This window comes from Chelonia mydas, chromosome 4 (assembly GCF_015237465.2).
Source record: "Chelonia mydas isolate rCheMyd1 chromosome 4, rCheMyd1.pri.v2, whole genome shotgun sequence".
In the NCBI taxonomy this organism is placed as follows: domain Eukaryota; kingdom Metazoa; phylum Chordata; order Testudines; family Cheloniidae; genus Chelonia; species Chelonia mydas.
The window spans coordinates 122,514,183-122,527,889 of NC_057852.1; the positions used below are offsets into that span (position 1 = coordinate 122,514,183).

General features: G+C 39.1%; 1 protein-coding gene across 1 annotated transcript in view; it reads left to right on the forward strand.

Annotated features, from left to right (window-relative positions):
• Positions 1–13,707, forward strand: part of ZFYVE28 (zinc finger FYVE-type containing 28) — a 285,473-nt gene that overhangs the window by 193,118 nt on the left and 78,648 nt on the right. Inside the window, 6 exon segments of the mRNA XM_043544806.1 lie at positions 5,841–5,978; positions 8,955–9,157; positions 10,464–10,553; positions 11,775–11,782; positions 11,785–11,887; positions 12,467–12,556. Of these exon segments, the coding sequence (XP_043400741.1) occupies positions 5,841–5,978; positions 8,955–9,157; positions 10,464–10,553; positions 11,775–11,782; positions 11,785–11,887; positions 12,467–12,556 (632 nt within the window).

Below are 13,707 nucleotides of genomic sequence, written 5' to 3' on the forward strand. Positions count from 1 at the left end.
CTGATGCGCAGTGCGCCTTGCTGCGCTCTTCTAATTGCCCTGGTGTCTGGCTGCTCAAAATTAGATGCCAGGCAATTTGCCTTAACCTCCTACCCTGCCATAAACGTCTCCCCCTTACTCTCACAGATATTATGGAGCACACAGCAAGCAGCAATAACAGTGGGAATGTTGGTTGCGCTGAGATCTAACCTTGTCAGCAAACAGCGCCAGCGAGCTTTTAAACATCCAAAGGCACATTCTACCACCATTCTGCACTTGCTCAGCCTATAGTTGAACTGATACAGCCGTGGGTAGGAGAATGGACATAAGGAGGAAGGGCAGTGTGGATACCAGTCTAATAGGTCATACTGGCGGTAGAATGTCTGTGCCTAATCGAGTAAAGAATGTGAATGAGGCCAAACAGCAAAATTAAGATGTTTGTACTCCAGTTCGAGGAAACTAGATAACAAAATGGAGGAACTAGAGGTACTGGTGCAGGAAGTGAAACCAGATATTATAGGGATAACAGAAACATGGTGGAATAGAAGTCATGACTGGACTACAGGTATTGAAGGGTATGTGCTGTTTAGGAAAGACAAAAATAAAGGTAAAGGTGATGGAGTAGCATTGTACATCAATGATGAGGTAGAATGTAAAGAAATAAGAAGCGATGGAATGGATAAGACAGAGTCGGTCTGGGCAAAAATCACATTGGGGAAGAAAACTACTAGAGCCTCGCCTGGGATAGTGCTTGGGGTGTGCTATAGACCGCCGGGATCTAATTTGGATATGGATAGAACCCTCTTTCATGTTTTTAATGAAGTAAATACTAATGGAAAATGCACGATCATGGGAGACTTTAACTTCCTAGATATAGTCTGGAGGACAAGTGCTAGTAATAATAATAGGGCTCAGATTTTCCTAGATGCGATAGCTGATGGATTCCTTCATCAAGTAGTTGCTGAACTGACAAGAGGGGATGCCATTTTAGATTTGGTTTTGGTGAGTAGTGAGGACCTCATATAAAAAATGGTTGTAGGGGACAACCTTGGTTCAAGTGATCGTGAGCTAATTCAGTACAAACTGAATGGAAGGATAAACAAAAATAAATCTGCGACTTGGGTTTTTGATTTCAAAAGGGCTGACTTTCAAAAATTAAGGAAATTAGTTAGGAAAGTGGATTGGACTGAAGAATTTATGGATCTAAAGGCAGAGGAGGCCTGGGATTACTTCAAATCAAAGCTGCAGAAGCTATCGGAAGCCTGCATCCCAAGAAAGGGAAAAAAATTCATAGGCAGGAGTTGTAGACCAAGCTGGATGAGCAAGCATCTCAGAGAGGTGATTAAGAAAAAGCAGAAAGCATACAGGGAGTGGAAGATGGGAGGGATCAGCAAGGAAAACTACCTTATTGAGGTCAGAACATGTAGGGATAAAGTGAGAAAGGCTAAAAGTCAAGTAGATTTGGACCTTGCAAAGGCAATTAAAACCAATAGTGAAAGGTTCTATAGCCATATAAATAAGAAGAAAATAAAAAAGAAGAAGTGGGACGGCTAAACACGGAGGATGGAGTGGAGGTTAAGAATAAACTAGGCATGGCCCAATATCTAAACAAATACTTTGCCTCAGGATTTAATAAGGATCTTAGGGATAATGGTAGCATGACAAAGGGGAATGAGGATACGGGGGTAGATATTACCATATCCAAGGTAGAAGCAAAACTCGAACAGCTTAATGGGACTAAATCGGGGGGCCCAGATAATCCTCATCCAAGAATATTAAAGGAATTGGCACATAAAATTGCAAGCCCATTAGCAAGAATTTTTAATGAATCTGTAAACTCGGGTGTACCATATGACTGGAGAATTGCTAACATAGTTCCTATTTTTAAGAAAGGGAAAAAAAGTGATCAGGATAACTACAGGCCTGTTAGTTTGACATCTGTAGTATGCAAGGCCTTGGAAAAAAAATTGAAGGAGAAAGTAGTTAAGGACATTGAAGTCAATGGTAAATGGGACAAAATACAACATGGTTTTACAAAAGGTAGATCTCCTTCTTTGAGAAAGTAACAGATTTTTTAGACAAAGGAAACACAGTGGATCTAATTTACCTAGATTTCAGTAAGGCGTTTGATACGGTGCAACATGGGGAATTATTAGTTAAATTGGAAAAGATGGGGATCAATATGAAAATTGAAAAGTGGATAAGGAACTGGTTAAAGGGGAGGTTACAGCTGGTCATACTGAAAGGTGAACTGTCAGGCTGGAGAGAAGTTACCAGTGGAGTTCCTCAGGGATCGGTTTTGGGACTGATCTTATTTAATCTTTTTATTACTGACCTCGGTACAAAAAGTGGGAGTGTGCTAATAAAGTTTGCAGATGACACGAAGCTGGGAGGTATTGCCAATTCAGAGAAGGACCGGGATATCATACAGGAAGATCTGGATGACCTTGTAAACTGGAGTAATAGTAATAGGATGAAATTTAATAGTGAGAAGTGTAAGGTCATGCATTTAGGGATTAATAACAAGAATTGTATTTATAAGCTGGGGATGCGTCAATTGGAAGTAACAGAGGAGGAGAAGGACCTTGGAGTATTGGTTGACCACAGGACGACTATGAGCCGCCAATGTGATGTGGCCGTGAAAAAAGCTAATGCGGTCTTGGGGTGCATCAGGTGAGGTATTTCCAGTAGAGAGAAGGAGGTGTTAGTACTGTTATACAAGGCACTGGTGAGACCTCACTTGGAATATTGTGTGCAGTTCTGGTCTCCCATGTTTAAGAAGGATGAATTCAAACTGGAACAGGTACAGAGAAGGGCTACTAGGATGATCCGAGGAATGGAAAACCTGTGTTATGAAAGGAGACTCAATGAGCTTGGCTTGTTTAGCCTAACCAAAAGAAGGCTGAGGGGAGATATGATTGCTCTCTATAAATATATCAGAGGGATAAATACCGGAGACGGAGAGGAATTATTTAAGCTCAGTACCAATGTGGACTCAAGAACAAATGGATATAAACTCACCATCAGGAAGTTTCGACTTGAAATTAGATGAAGGTTTCTAACCATCAGAGGAGTGAAGTTCTGGAACAGCCTTCAAAGGGAAGCAGTGGGGGCCAAAGACCTATCTGGCTTCAAGATTAATCTCGATACGTTCATGGAGGAGATGGTATGATGGGAAAACACGATTTTGGCAATTAATTGATCTTTAACTATTCATGATAAATAGGCCCGATGGCCTGTGATGGGATGTTAGATGGGGTGGGGGATCTGAGTTACTACAGAGAATTCTTTCCTGGGTGTCTGGCTGGTGAATCTTGCCCACATGATCAGGGTTTAGCTGATTGCCGTATTTGGGGTCGGGAAGGAATTTTCCCCCAGGGTAGATTGGCAGAGGCCCTGGGGTTTTTTCGCCTTCCTTTGCAGCGTGGGGCACTGGTCACTTGCTGGAGGATTCTCTGCACCTTGAAGTCTTTAAACCATGATTTTAGGACTTCAGTAGCTCAGACATAAGTTAGGGGTTTGTTACAGGAGTTGGTTGGTGAGATTCCGTGGCCTGCATTGTGCAGGAGGTCAGACTAGGTGATCATAATGGTCCCTTCTGACATTAATGTCTATGAGTCTACTGTCCAGGCTTCATGAGCCATAGGAGGAAGGGGTAGGTTGGGGTAGGTGCAACCGCACGGTGCTGCTGGCTGGGAGAGCAGCCTGAGGCAGAAACCTCCAGCTCACATGATATTCCAGGGAGGACTGAATCTGCATATGACAAAACTTAAGAGAATGATCTGGAGTCTCTGGCTCCCATTTGGTGCTCTAAGAGGAGGATAGCCATGTCTGACCAGGTGCCCGTGATCGACCTCAGCAAGGTCTCTCAGGAGCACCCAGGAGACGTACGACGGCTATCAGTCCTACTGCACCGTCTGCCACGAAGGCAAGGAGCTGCTGCTGTGTAGCAATGCAGTATCGCGTCTGCCAGCAGCACCCAGGAGACGTATGGTGATGGTGAGCTGAGTGGGCTCCATGCTTGCTGTGGTATGGCATCTGCACGGGTAACCCAGGAAAAAGGGCACGAAACGATTGTCTGCCATTGCTTTCACAAGGGGCGGGGAGGCCTGACGACGTGTACCCAAAACCACCCGAGACAATGTTTTTGTCCCATCAGGCATTGGGAGCTTAACCCAGAATTCCAATGGGCAGCGGGAACTGTGGGATAGCTACTCACAGTGCACCGCTCTGTAAGCCGATGTTAGCCACGGTAGTGAGGATGCACTCTGCCGACTTAATGCGCTTAGTGTGGACATACGCAATAGACTGTATAAAATCGGTTTCTAAAAATCAACTTCTATAAAATTGACCTAATTTTGTAGTGTGGACATACCCTCAGATACCAGTGAATAATAAGTTTTGGTGAATGTTTACTCTTTAAATGTAGACTGCTGTATCTATTGGTTATTTGTTGAGGCGACAATGCTCTGTGGTAACAATGATTATAGCAGCTTGCATTAGAATTGTAGGAAATGTGACTCTGCGTCTGAGTCAGGGAGATGTTGTTCATCCACAAGGGAGGGTAAAGAGGAGAGTTTTCTTTAAACTTCTTGTTTGCTTTTTCATTTATAAAAAAACACAACGAAAAGCAAAAGAAAAAAATTGTAGACTTAAAAGCATTCTGCCTTCTAAACATACTTCTCTAAGTGACATATTCTGTTTATTTGTTTGAAAAACATTTTAGGTATAAAGAAAAGGACTACATTAGAGAAGATACGAGACACAAACAAAACATCTTTAATAAGGGCACTCTTGGCCTTTTTCATATTCCAAATCTACCTTTCTTACATTGAAACAGTTCCATACAACACTCCCAAAGGATTTGTAAACTGTTTTCAGATAAATGAATACAGAATATGGGCCAGATTATTTACTGAATATCAGGAAGCTGGTTATGGCTCCCCTATTCTCTTGCCTCAGCCCAGATCAGAGCAGCCTCTAGGCTTCTCTACCATGCACTGGCTGTCTGTGGTTTTCAAGGGGACTGCAAGGGAGGGAGGAATAGCAGCCAGGCACTCCAGCTCTGTGCCTTATGGACACTTGGGAGTGGAAACCACCTGCTTTAGACTGCCAGAGCAATCCCCTCTCGTTCCCTTCCAAGAAAGTCCAGTTCTTATATTCTGATTACCTTTAGGGTACTCTGAGAAGCATATTTTAGGAAAATTGCAGCATATATTGTTAGGGGTGATGGTCAAAGTTAAAGGTGAGGAATCTGATTTATTTGTGCTTCCTGGTTATTTAGTGGAATTTATATATTATGGGGTTGCTGTTTCTTTTTTGATTTAGAAATACAATAAGAATTTTTCAGAGGTACCTAGAGCATTAAGATAGGTGTCTCTTGTGGTTTTTTAAATCTAAAGTGTAAATAAATGAATACATCTAGAAACTAGTCAGTTTTTTTAAGAAATATACGTTTCCCTTAGTTCCCCTGCCAATTTTTGTGGCTTTACAATCAGATTTTTCTCTTTTAATTTGTTTTCTCTCTTGTGTTGATTTGTGAAAGACCCCACATAAACAAAAGGAAGCTCACTTTACAAACTGACTTGTTACATGGGGGAGCAGTGCAACTGATTATGCACAAAGTGCTGCTAAATGCGTGCAGTAAGCAACTTAAAAAAATAGTGAATGTGTTCTCTTTCCCCCTCCAATCTATTTTATTCATGCTAACATGTAAAATGTCAAGTATGTGATTTTTCGGTGATGTCCCCTTAGTTCTATAAATATTGGAAAAAATATCATGGGACTTCTTTGGTTTCAGTTACTTTCTTTAAAATATATCATATGACTGCATGTGTACTATCCATCCGTTTTTGTTCCAGGATAATGTTTTAAACATCGTAAATCAAATCATGGATGAATGCATTCCACATGAACGGGCCAACCGGGACTTCTGTGTTAAATTTCCAGAAGAAATACGCCATGACAACCTTGCAGGGCAGCTTTGGTTTGGAGCAGAGGTAGGTCACTGCTGTTTCTATTATTTTGTTTTAAAGGAAGATTGGCTTATTGCATGCTGCTTGTAAAGTATGTTTGAGGGCCTGTATTTGAAATGTGTGGGAATAATTTCTCACAAAAAAGCATATAAACTTGTAGATCAGTATTCAAACATTTACTTTGAAAATTAATCTAATTAGTTGTTAATGTATAGTCTAAAAGTATTGTTTTGTTGTGGTTTGATATCTGTTGTGCTTGTGAAATACTAATTTAATAACTGTGTTAACATAAATTTGTCTTCATTTAAATAATGTGTAGGTACCCTTAATGTGTTAGTATTTGATAAATATTTTGTATATATTGGGTCAATTTATATTGGGAGTTGTATTTGCTATGAATAACTATCCCATGTAGAGTGTGGAAATTCTACAGATGTCCACAGGTTTTCATGTCAAACTTGGCTCATGAAAAAGGATTCTACTCTATCTCATTCCTAGAATTAAAAGTATTCTTTTAGGGCTTTCTATTCTATCTCCTTCATTTGGATTGTATTAATGGCACTAATGATTGAATTATTATATATATATACAAAATAAAAAGAGCAGCTACCCAAGATTCTAAGCACCCTTGCCATGAATTCTGAACAAAAATTAGATTGCCCACAGAACACTAAACTCCTTTCTCTGATTCATCTGACTTCTCTCAAAGGCCCACCTCTATAGAAGCCTGTGTACATAGGTGTCTTGCAGTATGCTTTGATGTTTAATAGGCTTGGGCTATTCTGGACTGTAGGAAAGTCTCAGGGTCCAGAGCTGAGTCAATAGATATATATCAATGTACATGTCCATTAATGATGTCAGGGGATATGGAGCATGTGTAGACAAACTAACCACTCCTGAAGGCCCCCTCATGGCAATACCCAACATTGCAACACTTCTGCCTCCTCTTTGGGGCTTTTGCAAAACCAACTACAGTTTCTTTACATTATCCTGATGAATTCCACAATCCCACTGTAAATTACCACTGTAATTAGAGCCAGAAACTATTGCTGGGTTTTTTTGCATCTGGGGTGGAAAATGCTTGAAAAAGCACTGAGATCGACAAAAACATTTGGGGAGAAAAGGAGTTGAACCACATTCTAAATGTTTTTCTTTGCAGGTGTTACATAACTGATTGGTATTTTTGTCCTGCCTGAATCAGGCTTTCACTGGCTGTGCTGAATGGAGTTGCTGGTTTCAGAAAGTATTCTATACTATGATAAAGTTCTGATGATTCACTTAATTGTAAACAGAACTAGGATCCATGATCTTCCTTAAATGTACATAGTACAGGAGACTGAATTTATTTGTATAAACCACTGTGAGATTAGCATGTACATTGTATTCTTGTCAGCATCCTCATTTTGAATCTTATTCAAACTAAGAATTATAGCCATCAGCATCTCAGACTTGACTTGTCTCTGCTTTACTGTAATTATTGCTTTGGACTACCTAGAGAACAAGAACAAGAGATCTTGGGAGTGCCCTTGTATCACAAATCAGTACATCAAACTGCTGAGCAAGGTCTAGGATTATAGGTCCTCCTACAGAGCTGGAAAAATGCCTTCCATCTGCTGCTATTTGGCAGTAAAGAAAGAGACCCAAGAACAGGGACTGAAAAAAGAGAGAAAAATAAAAGCCTCAAGAACAAAATACCCTTTGTTTTTTTTAATTTTCAAAATATATTTCTATTAAATGCAGCAAGTATGATTTACTTCAACATACATAGTCTTCCAAATCAAGGGACCTGTCCAGCCATGGAGATTATTAAATATCTTCTGTTATATTATATAGTAAGGCTTTTGCAGTCAAAAAAATGAACAGAATGTTGGGAATCTTTAAGAAAGGGATAGATAATAAGGCAGAAAATATCATATTGCCTCTGTATAAATTCATTGTACGCCCACATCTTGAAGACTGTGTGCAAATGTGGTTGCCCCGTCTCAAAAAAGATATTTTGGAATTGGAAATGGTTCAGAAAAGGGCAACAAAAATAACTAGGGGTATGGAATGGCTGCCCTATGAGGAGAGATTAATAAGACTGAGACTTTTCAGCTTGGAAAAGAGACGACTAATGTGAGGATATGATAGAGGTCTATAAAATCATGACTGGTATGGAGAAAGTAAATAAGGAGGTGTTATTTCTTCACACAATGCACAGTCAACCTGTGGAGCTTCTTGCGAGAGGATGTTGTGAAGGCCAAGACTATAACAGGGTTCAAAAAAGAGCTAGATAAGTTCATGGAGGATAGGTCCATCAATGGCTATTAGCCAGGATGGACAGGGATAGTGTCACTAGCCTCTGTTTGCCAGAAGCTGGGAATGGGCGACAGGGGATGGATCACTTGGTGATTACCTGTTTTGTTCATTCCTTCTGGGGCACCTGGCATTGGCCACTGTCAGAAGACAGGATACTGGACTAAATGGACCTTTGCTCTGACCCAGTATGGCCGTTCTTATGTTCCTAAGGCTTCTTAACAGATACGAAGTATGCCTATAAAATATCCATGAGCTTGTGGGCATGCACTGGCCAGTGTATTAAATAAAGGTCCCAAAAGTAGCAGAAATTCAGTTCCTTTCTCCAGAGATGGGCTTATTTTTCAAAACCAAACAGTCCAATACAAATCAAAACCAGAACATTAGCTCTTGTTGCCTGGCCCCTTCTGAAGTCTTTTCCTCTTAAGGCTTCTGCCCCTGCCCACATAGAAAATCCCCTTCTAGGCTCTTCCCCTTGATCCTGGGTCTTCTGCAGGAGCCTTCTTGCTACCTTTAGTTCTCCCAAACTGAGCTGGCCTTTTATCTGAGGACCACAAGACCTGCAGGGACCTGGCCTCAAACCCATCACTTGGGAGTCACAGGTGGGGCTAAGCCCACTTCCCTTATAGGGCTATCCTGCGCTATAACATTTTCTTGGATAAAGTACAACCTTTTAATCCATTTTTTAAAATGTTATTTCCACAGTGCTTGTCTGCTGGTTCCATTATTATGAATCGTGAAATTGAGAGCATGGCTATGAGACCATTGGCCAAGGATCTGACCCGCAGCCTGGAGGAAGTTAGGAACATTATTCGCGACCAGGCCTTAAGGGATTTGAATCTCTACACAGAAAAAATGAAAGAGTCGCTTAAACATTTTGATGTCCTTTTTGCTGAATTTGAGTTAAGGTAACAGATTCAAAAATAGATGTATCCTGAACATTGTCAATTATAGCTACACTTTCTTGCAGAAGAATCCTTCTTTTTCTCCTTCGGCAGATTTTCTTTAGCATTTATACCTATTTATAACATTGTCACATCCTTTCCCCTTCTATTCAGATTTTAAAAAATCAATAGCCACTTAGCAATCAGAATTTGCAATCTTCAAGTACAGTGTAATCTCTACATTAGCATACTGGTATGATATTTGGGAGAGATTTTCAAAGGCACAAATGGAAGCTGTAAATCTTCCCCATTAATATTGTTGTCAGGAGAAAGATAAATAAGAGGGCACATGATAAACGTGTATACAATAATGAATAGTCTAGAGAGTGCAGAGCAGTAGCTTCTGTTCTCCCTGTCTCATAACTCAAGAGAAAGGAGATATTTGATTAAATTAAAAGGTGGCAAATTCAAGACAGAGAAAAGGAAATGCTTTTTACACAAGGCACAACTGAACTGTGGAATTCATTGCCAAAAACAAAGCAAGAATCAAGAAGAGATTGAAGATTTACATCCAAAACAAGAATATCCAGTATAATAGTGAATGCTGACATAAATTTAGGAAGAGATATTAAACCTCATGTTTCAGAGTTAAAGTCAATCTCTAGCTTTGTCAGAGACAGGATACTGGACTAGATGGACCATGGGTCTGATTCAGTGTGCAGTTCCTATGTCCGGTAGAGGATCAGTGATTTGCACACAAATATTGCATGCAAGTACTGCTTATCTGCACATAAAAACATATTTTTCAGTAATTGTACGTAATTTCACACATACACTAGACTTTATTGTGCCAATGTTAGAGCCCCTTAAATTCCACAGGCTACTGATCAGCTATGCTTTATTAATGTAATTTCATTTGGAATAGCATTAGATAAAATTCTTAATTTTATTCAATTACTGTGCTTTTAGAAAATGTAGAGTAAACTATTCTTCAATCTAGAGAAAGCAAAAAAAAATTGGATGAAGATTTTATGAATATTTGTAATAGTACTTATGAAGTTACTGCAGCAGTATGCTTCAGTAATAAATATAGCAATTGAAATTCTTTTCATTTCCACTGAATTTGTAAAGTTCTTTTAATGCAAATTTTCAAAATGTATTGAAAACCATCATAGTTCATTATTAAGATCATTTGACCTGCATTTCTTTTCTATTATATTATATCTGATTGTGAAGGGGTTAAGAAAAGTAATTAAAATATACTACTTTTTAAAATCTTTGAAGGGATTGAAACGTAATTAAAATATACCTCTTTTTAAAATCTTTGTAGTTATGTATCAGCCATGGTACCTGTAAAGTCTCCAAAAGAGTATTATGTACAGCAAGAGGTAATCGTGCTTTTTTGTGAAACAGTAGAGAGGTAAGCGCTTTTCAGAAATATGAATTACACTTTTCTTTGCTGTAATTACCTATGATCTGGCATATTATGCAAATTTCATACCTGTAATCTTTAGGAAGCAACATTTCATTTTCCTGGTGATTGTTCAAGTGAAAAATCAAAAAACATTAGCTATTTGCAGAAATGTTTTAAAATATATTACTGTATTATAGCTGGTGTGCATGGTTATATTTATAGTTAAGGCTGATTTCAGAGTAACAGCCGTGTTAGTCTGTATTCGCAAAAAGAAAAGGAGTACTTGTGGCACCTTAGAGACTAACCACTTTATTTGAGCATAAGCTTTCGTGAGCTACAGCTCACTTCATCGGATGCATACTGTGGAAAGTGTAGAAGATCTTTTTATATACACACAAAGATCTTCAACACTTTCCACAGCATGCATCCGATGAAGTGAGCTGTAGCTCACGAAAGCTTATGCTCAGATAAATTGGTTAGTCTCTAAGGTGCCACAAGTACTCCTTTTCTAGTTAAGGCTGACTAACTTTACTTTTCTGGATCAGAGGTATTTAGGGTTTTTTGTTTGTTTTTTGTTTGATTCTGGGGTTTGGTGTAGTGTGGTGGGAAAAGGAGATTTGCGCAAAAAATGTTTAGGGTATTTTTTTATTTTGTTTTGAGAATGAGGGCACATACTTCTCCTATTAGAAAAAGGTTTCAGAGTAACAGCTGTGTTAGTCTGTATTCGCAAAAAGAAAAGGAGTACTTGTGGCACCTTAGAGACTAACCAATTTATTTGAGCATAAGTGAGCTGTAGCTCACGAAAGCTTATGTTCAAATAAATTGGTTAGTCTCTAAGGTGCCACAAGTACTCCTTTTCTTATTAGAAAAAAATCTTGTGCCTTGTATTTGGACAGCTCTAAAGACTCAGTGGTTTGGAGTACAAAGTTGAAATTTGTGAAAAGATAGTCCTGGGGGAGGAGAGTGTCCATGAAAACTGGTTTTGTTTTTCGTTGCATTGGGAAGTCTTAAATTATACTTTTTTTTTAAATGACAATGGATTCAGCCTCCCAGTATTCTAAAACCAAGAGGTTTGCTCTGTGCATGTGTATACATGGGGTTATGGATTATACCAAAGCAGTTTGTGAATCTTGTGTCATTCAATAGCAATGATCTTACCTCCTTCAGTATGGTATTTTAATATGCATGCAAACACTGTTTCACTTTTGGCATTCTTTTGCTGTGTAGTCAGATTGTCTGGCCAAAGAAAAATGGAGACAATGGCTGCCTGGTGGAAACATGGGCTTGGGAGAAGGAAAGGATGAGAGACATGGGAATTCTGAGCAGGGACTTACTCAGAGGTCTGTTTGGATGTGGCTATGTTTCACCTCTGGGGTGGTCTTCCACATCTTTCTTTGGTGGTGGTGGGGGCAGGTCACAAGGCACCAGGTGTACCCTGTGTCCCCTAGTCCACAAGGGGACAGCATCTCCTCAGGTATGGCTCATCACCAGCAACTCCTCAGGAATGGCTTGTCCATCCTTCTACAGCTAAGGATCAACAGAGAGACTGAGATGGACTCTCTCCAACACTGCCTTTCGCAGTAAATCATGGCATCACATCTGTCACCGGGGGAAGTTCACTAAATATATACAGGGCTTCTTCCTACTCTTTGCAAATTTTGCATCTTGGAGTTGAGTGGAGATCATTGAGCCATTTGGTTTCCGTTAGGTGGAGTGGGATTGATAATAGTTAAAAGAGACAGAGTTAATGTAGAGTGAGCTTTAAATATGAATTTTCTTCCTCAGTTCGCCTGGCTTACATCACAACATTAATTTTTTCCATAGTTTTTCCTATTTAATTATTCAAATTTATTTATGAACAGCTAATAAGCTGAGAACATTCTGAAAAATGATTTACAAGTATTTTGTTATTTACCTAGAGCTTTAAAGCTTGGATACCTCACTCAGGATATGATTGATGACTATGAACCAGCATTAATGTTTACCATCCCAAGATTAGCCATTGTATGGTAAGTATTTATAACTTTTACATTGATTTTTATCTATGAATAATATTTTATTGAAAGTTTTTTGGTAAAGTCACATAGCAAAGTGTTCATTGTTTCACACCTGCTTGCAGCTGATTTTTATGAGCACATTCTTTCAAAGAAAGAATCAGAAAAGGCAGTAAGATCACAAAGGAATTAACAAGGAGTGGCATTAATAAAGCAACAAGTGCCAAATGGAGAAAAGTCAGAGCAGCTAATTATGCAGACTAGGAACTGAGAGCAGCTGGTCAGTCATCCCCCCAGAAGGAAATGCAGAAGTGAAGGGGTTTAGAACATCACATCATCCAAACCAGACTTGGTACTGTACACTCATCTTTTATAAATAAATTCTTTAGATGCAAATGTTTTACCTCACTGCATAAGTAAGAGCCTTATCATATGGATCCATGAAAAATTGATTTTCAGTAGTAACCATTTAGTTTCCTTCGTGATACATACTAGAACCAAAGGGACCTGCCATGGAATCTACTAGCATAGTACAGTGTAACAAAAAGTGAATGAGGTACAGACCTCTTTCTAGAACGTGTTTACTGTATACAACTGGATGGAATCAGAAAAATGGCATGTTACCTCTTGGCCCTTAATTTTTCTGCTCAGACTGCTGGGTGGAGCAAGCTTTTCCACTTAAATCAGTTTATCACAATAGCACATATGAAATGAACAAGATGAATGCTCCCTAATGGATATTGTTTATTTAATAAGACAGCAATTTCTCTGGAGTAAAGGAAGCAAGGCTACATTACTGCATTTTCATAAATGTTATGGTTTTTTAAAGTTTGCATCAGGGTATTAAAATAACTTAGAAAATAAGAAACCTCATACCTGCAAGTGTAAATTTCTCCTTGGGAAATCACTCTGGTTCATTGCTCCTGTTAAGCAGAGTACTGTGCCTATAAATGTCACAACTAACTAACTAAATAAATTCATCTGAGCATCAAAAGTCAGCAAGACTATGAGAAAGTGACTGCTCATCATGTTAAACACCATTTAGAGTCTGCAGTAGCGGGCGGAAAACTCATACAAAAAAATAAAATATATCTAGTCTGGCTGGAAAACCAAAGACGCTCTGAGAAATGGCCTTTGCCAATCCCAGATTAAAAATCAATCTGGCT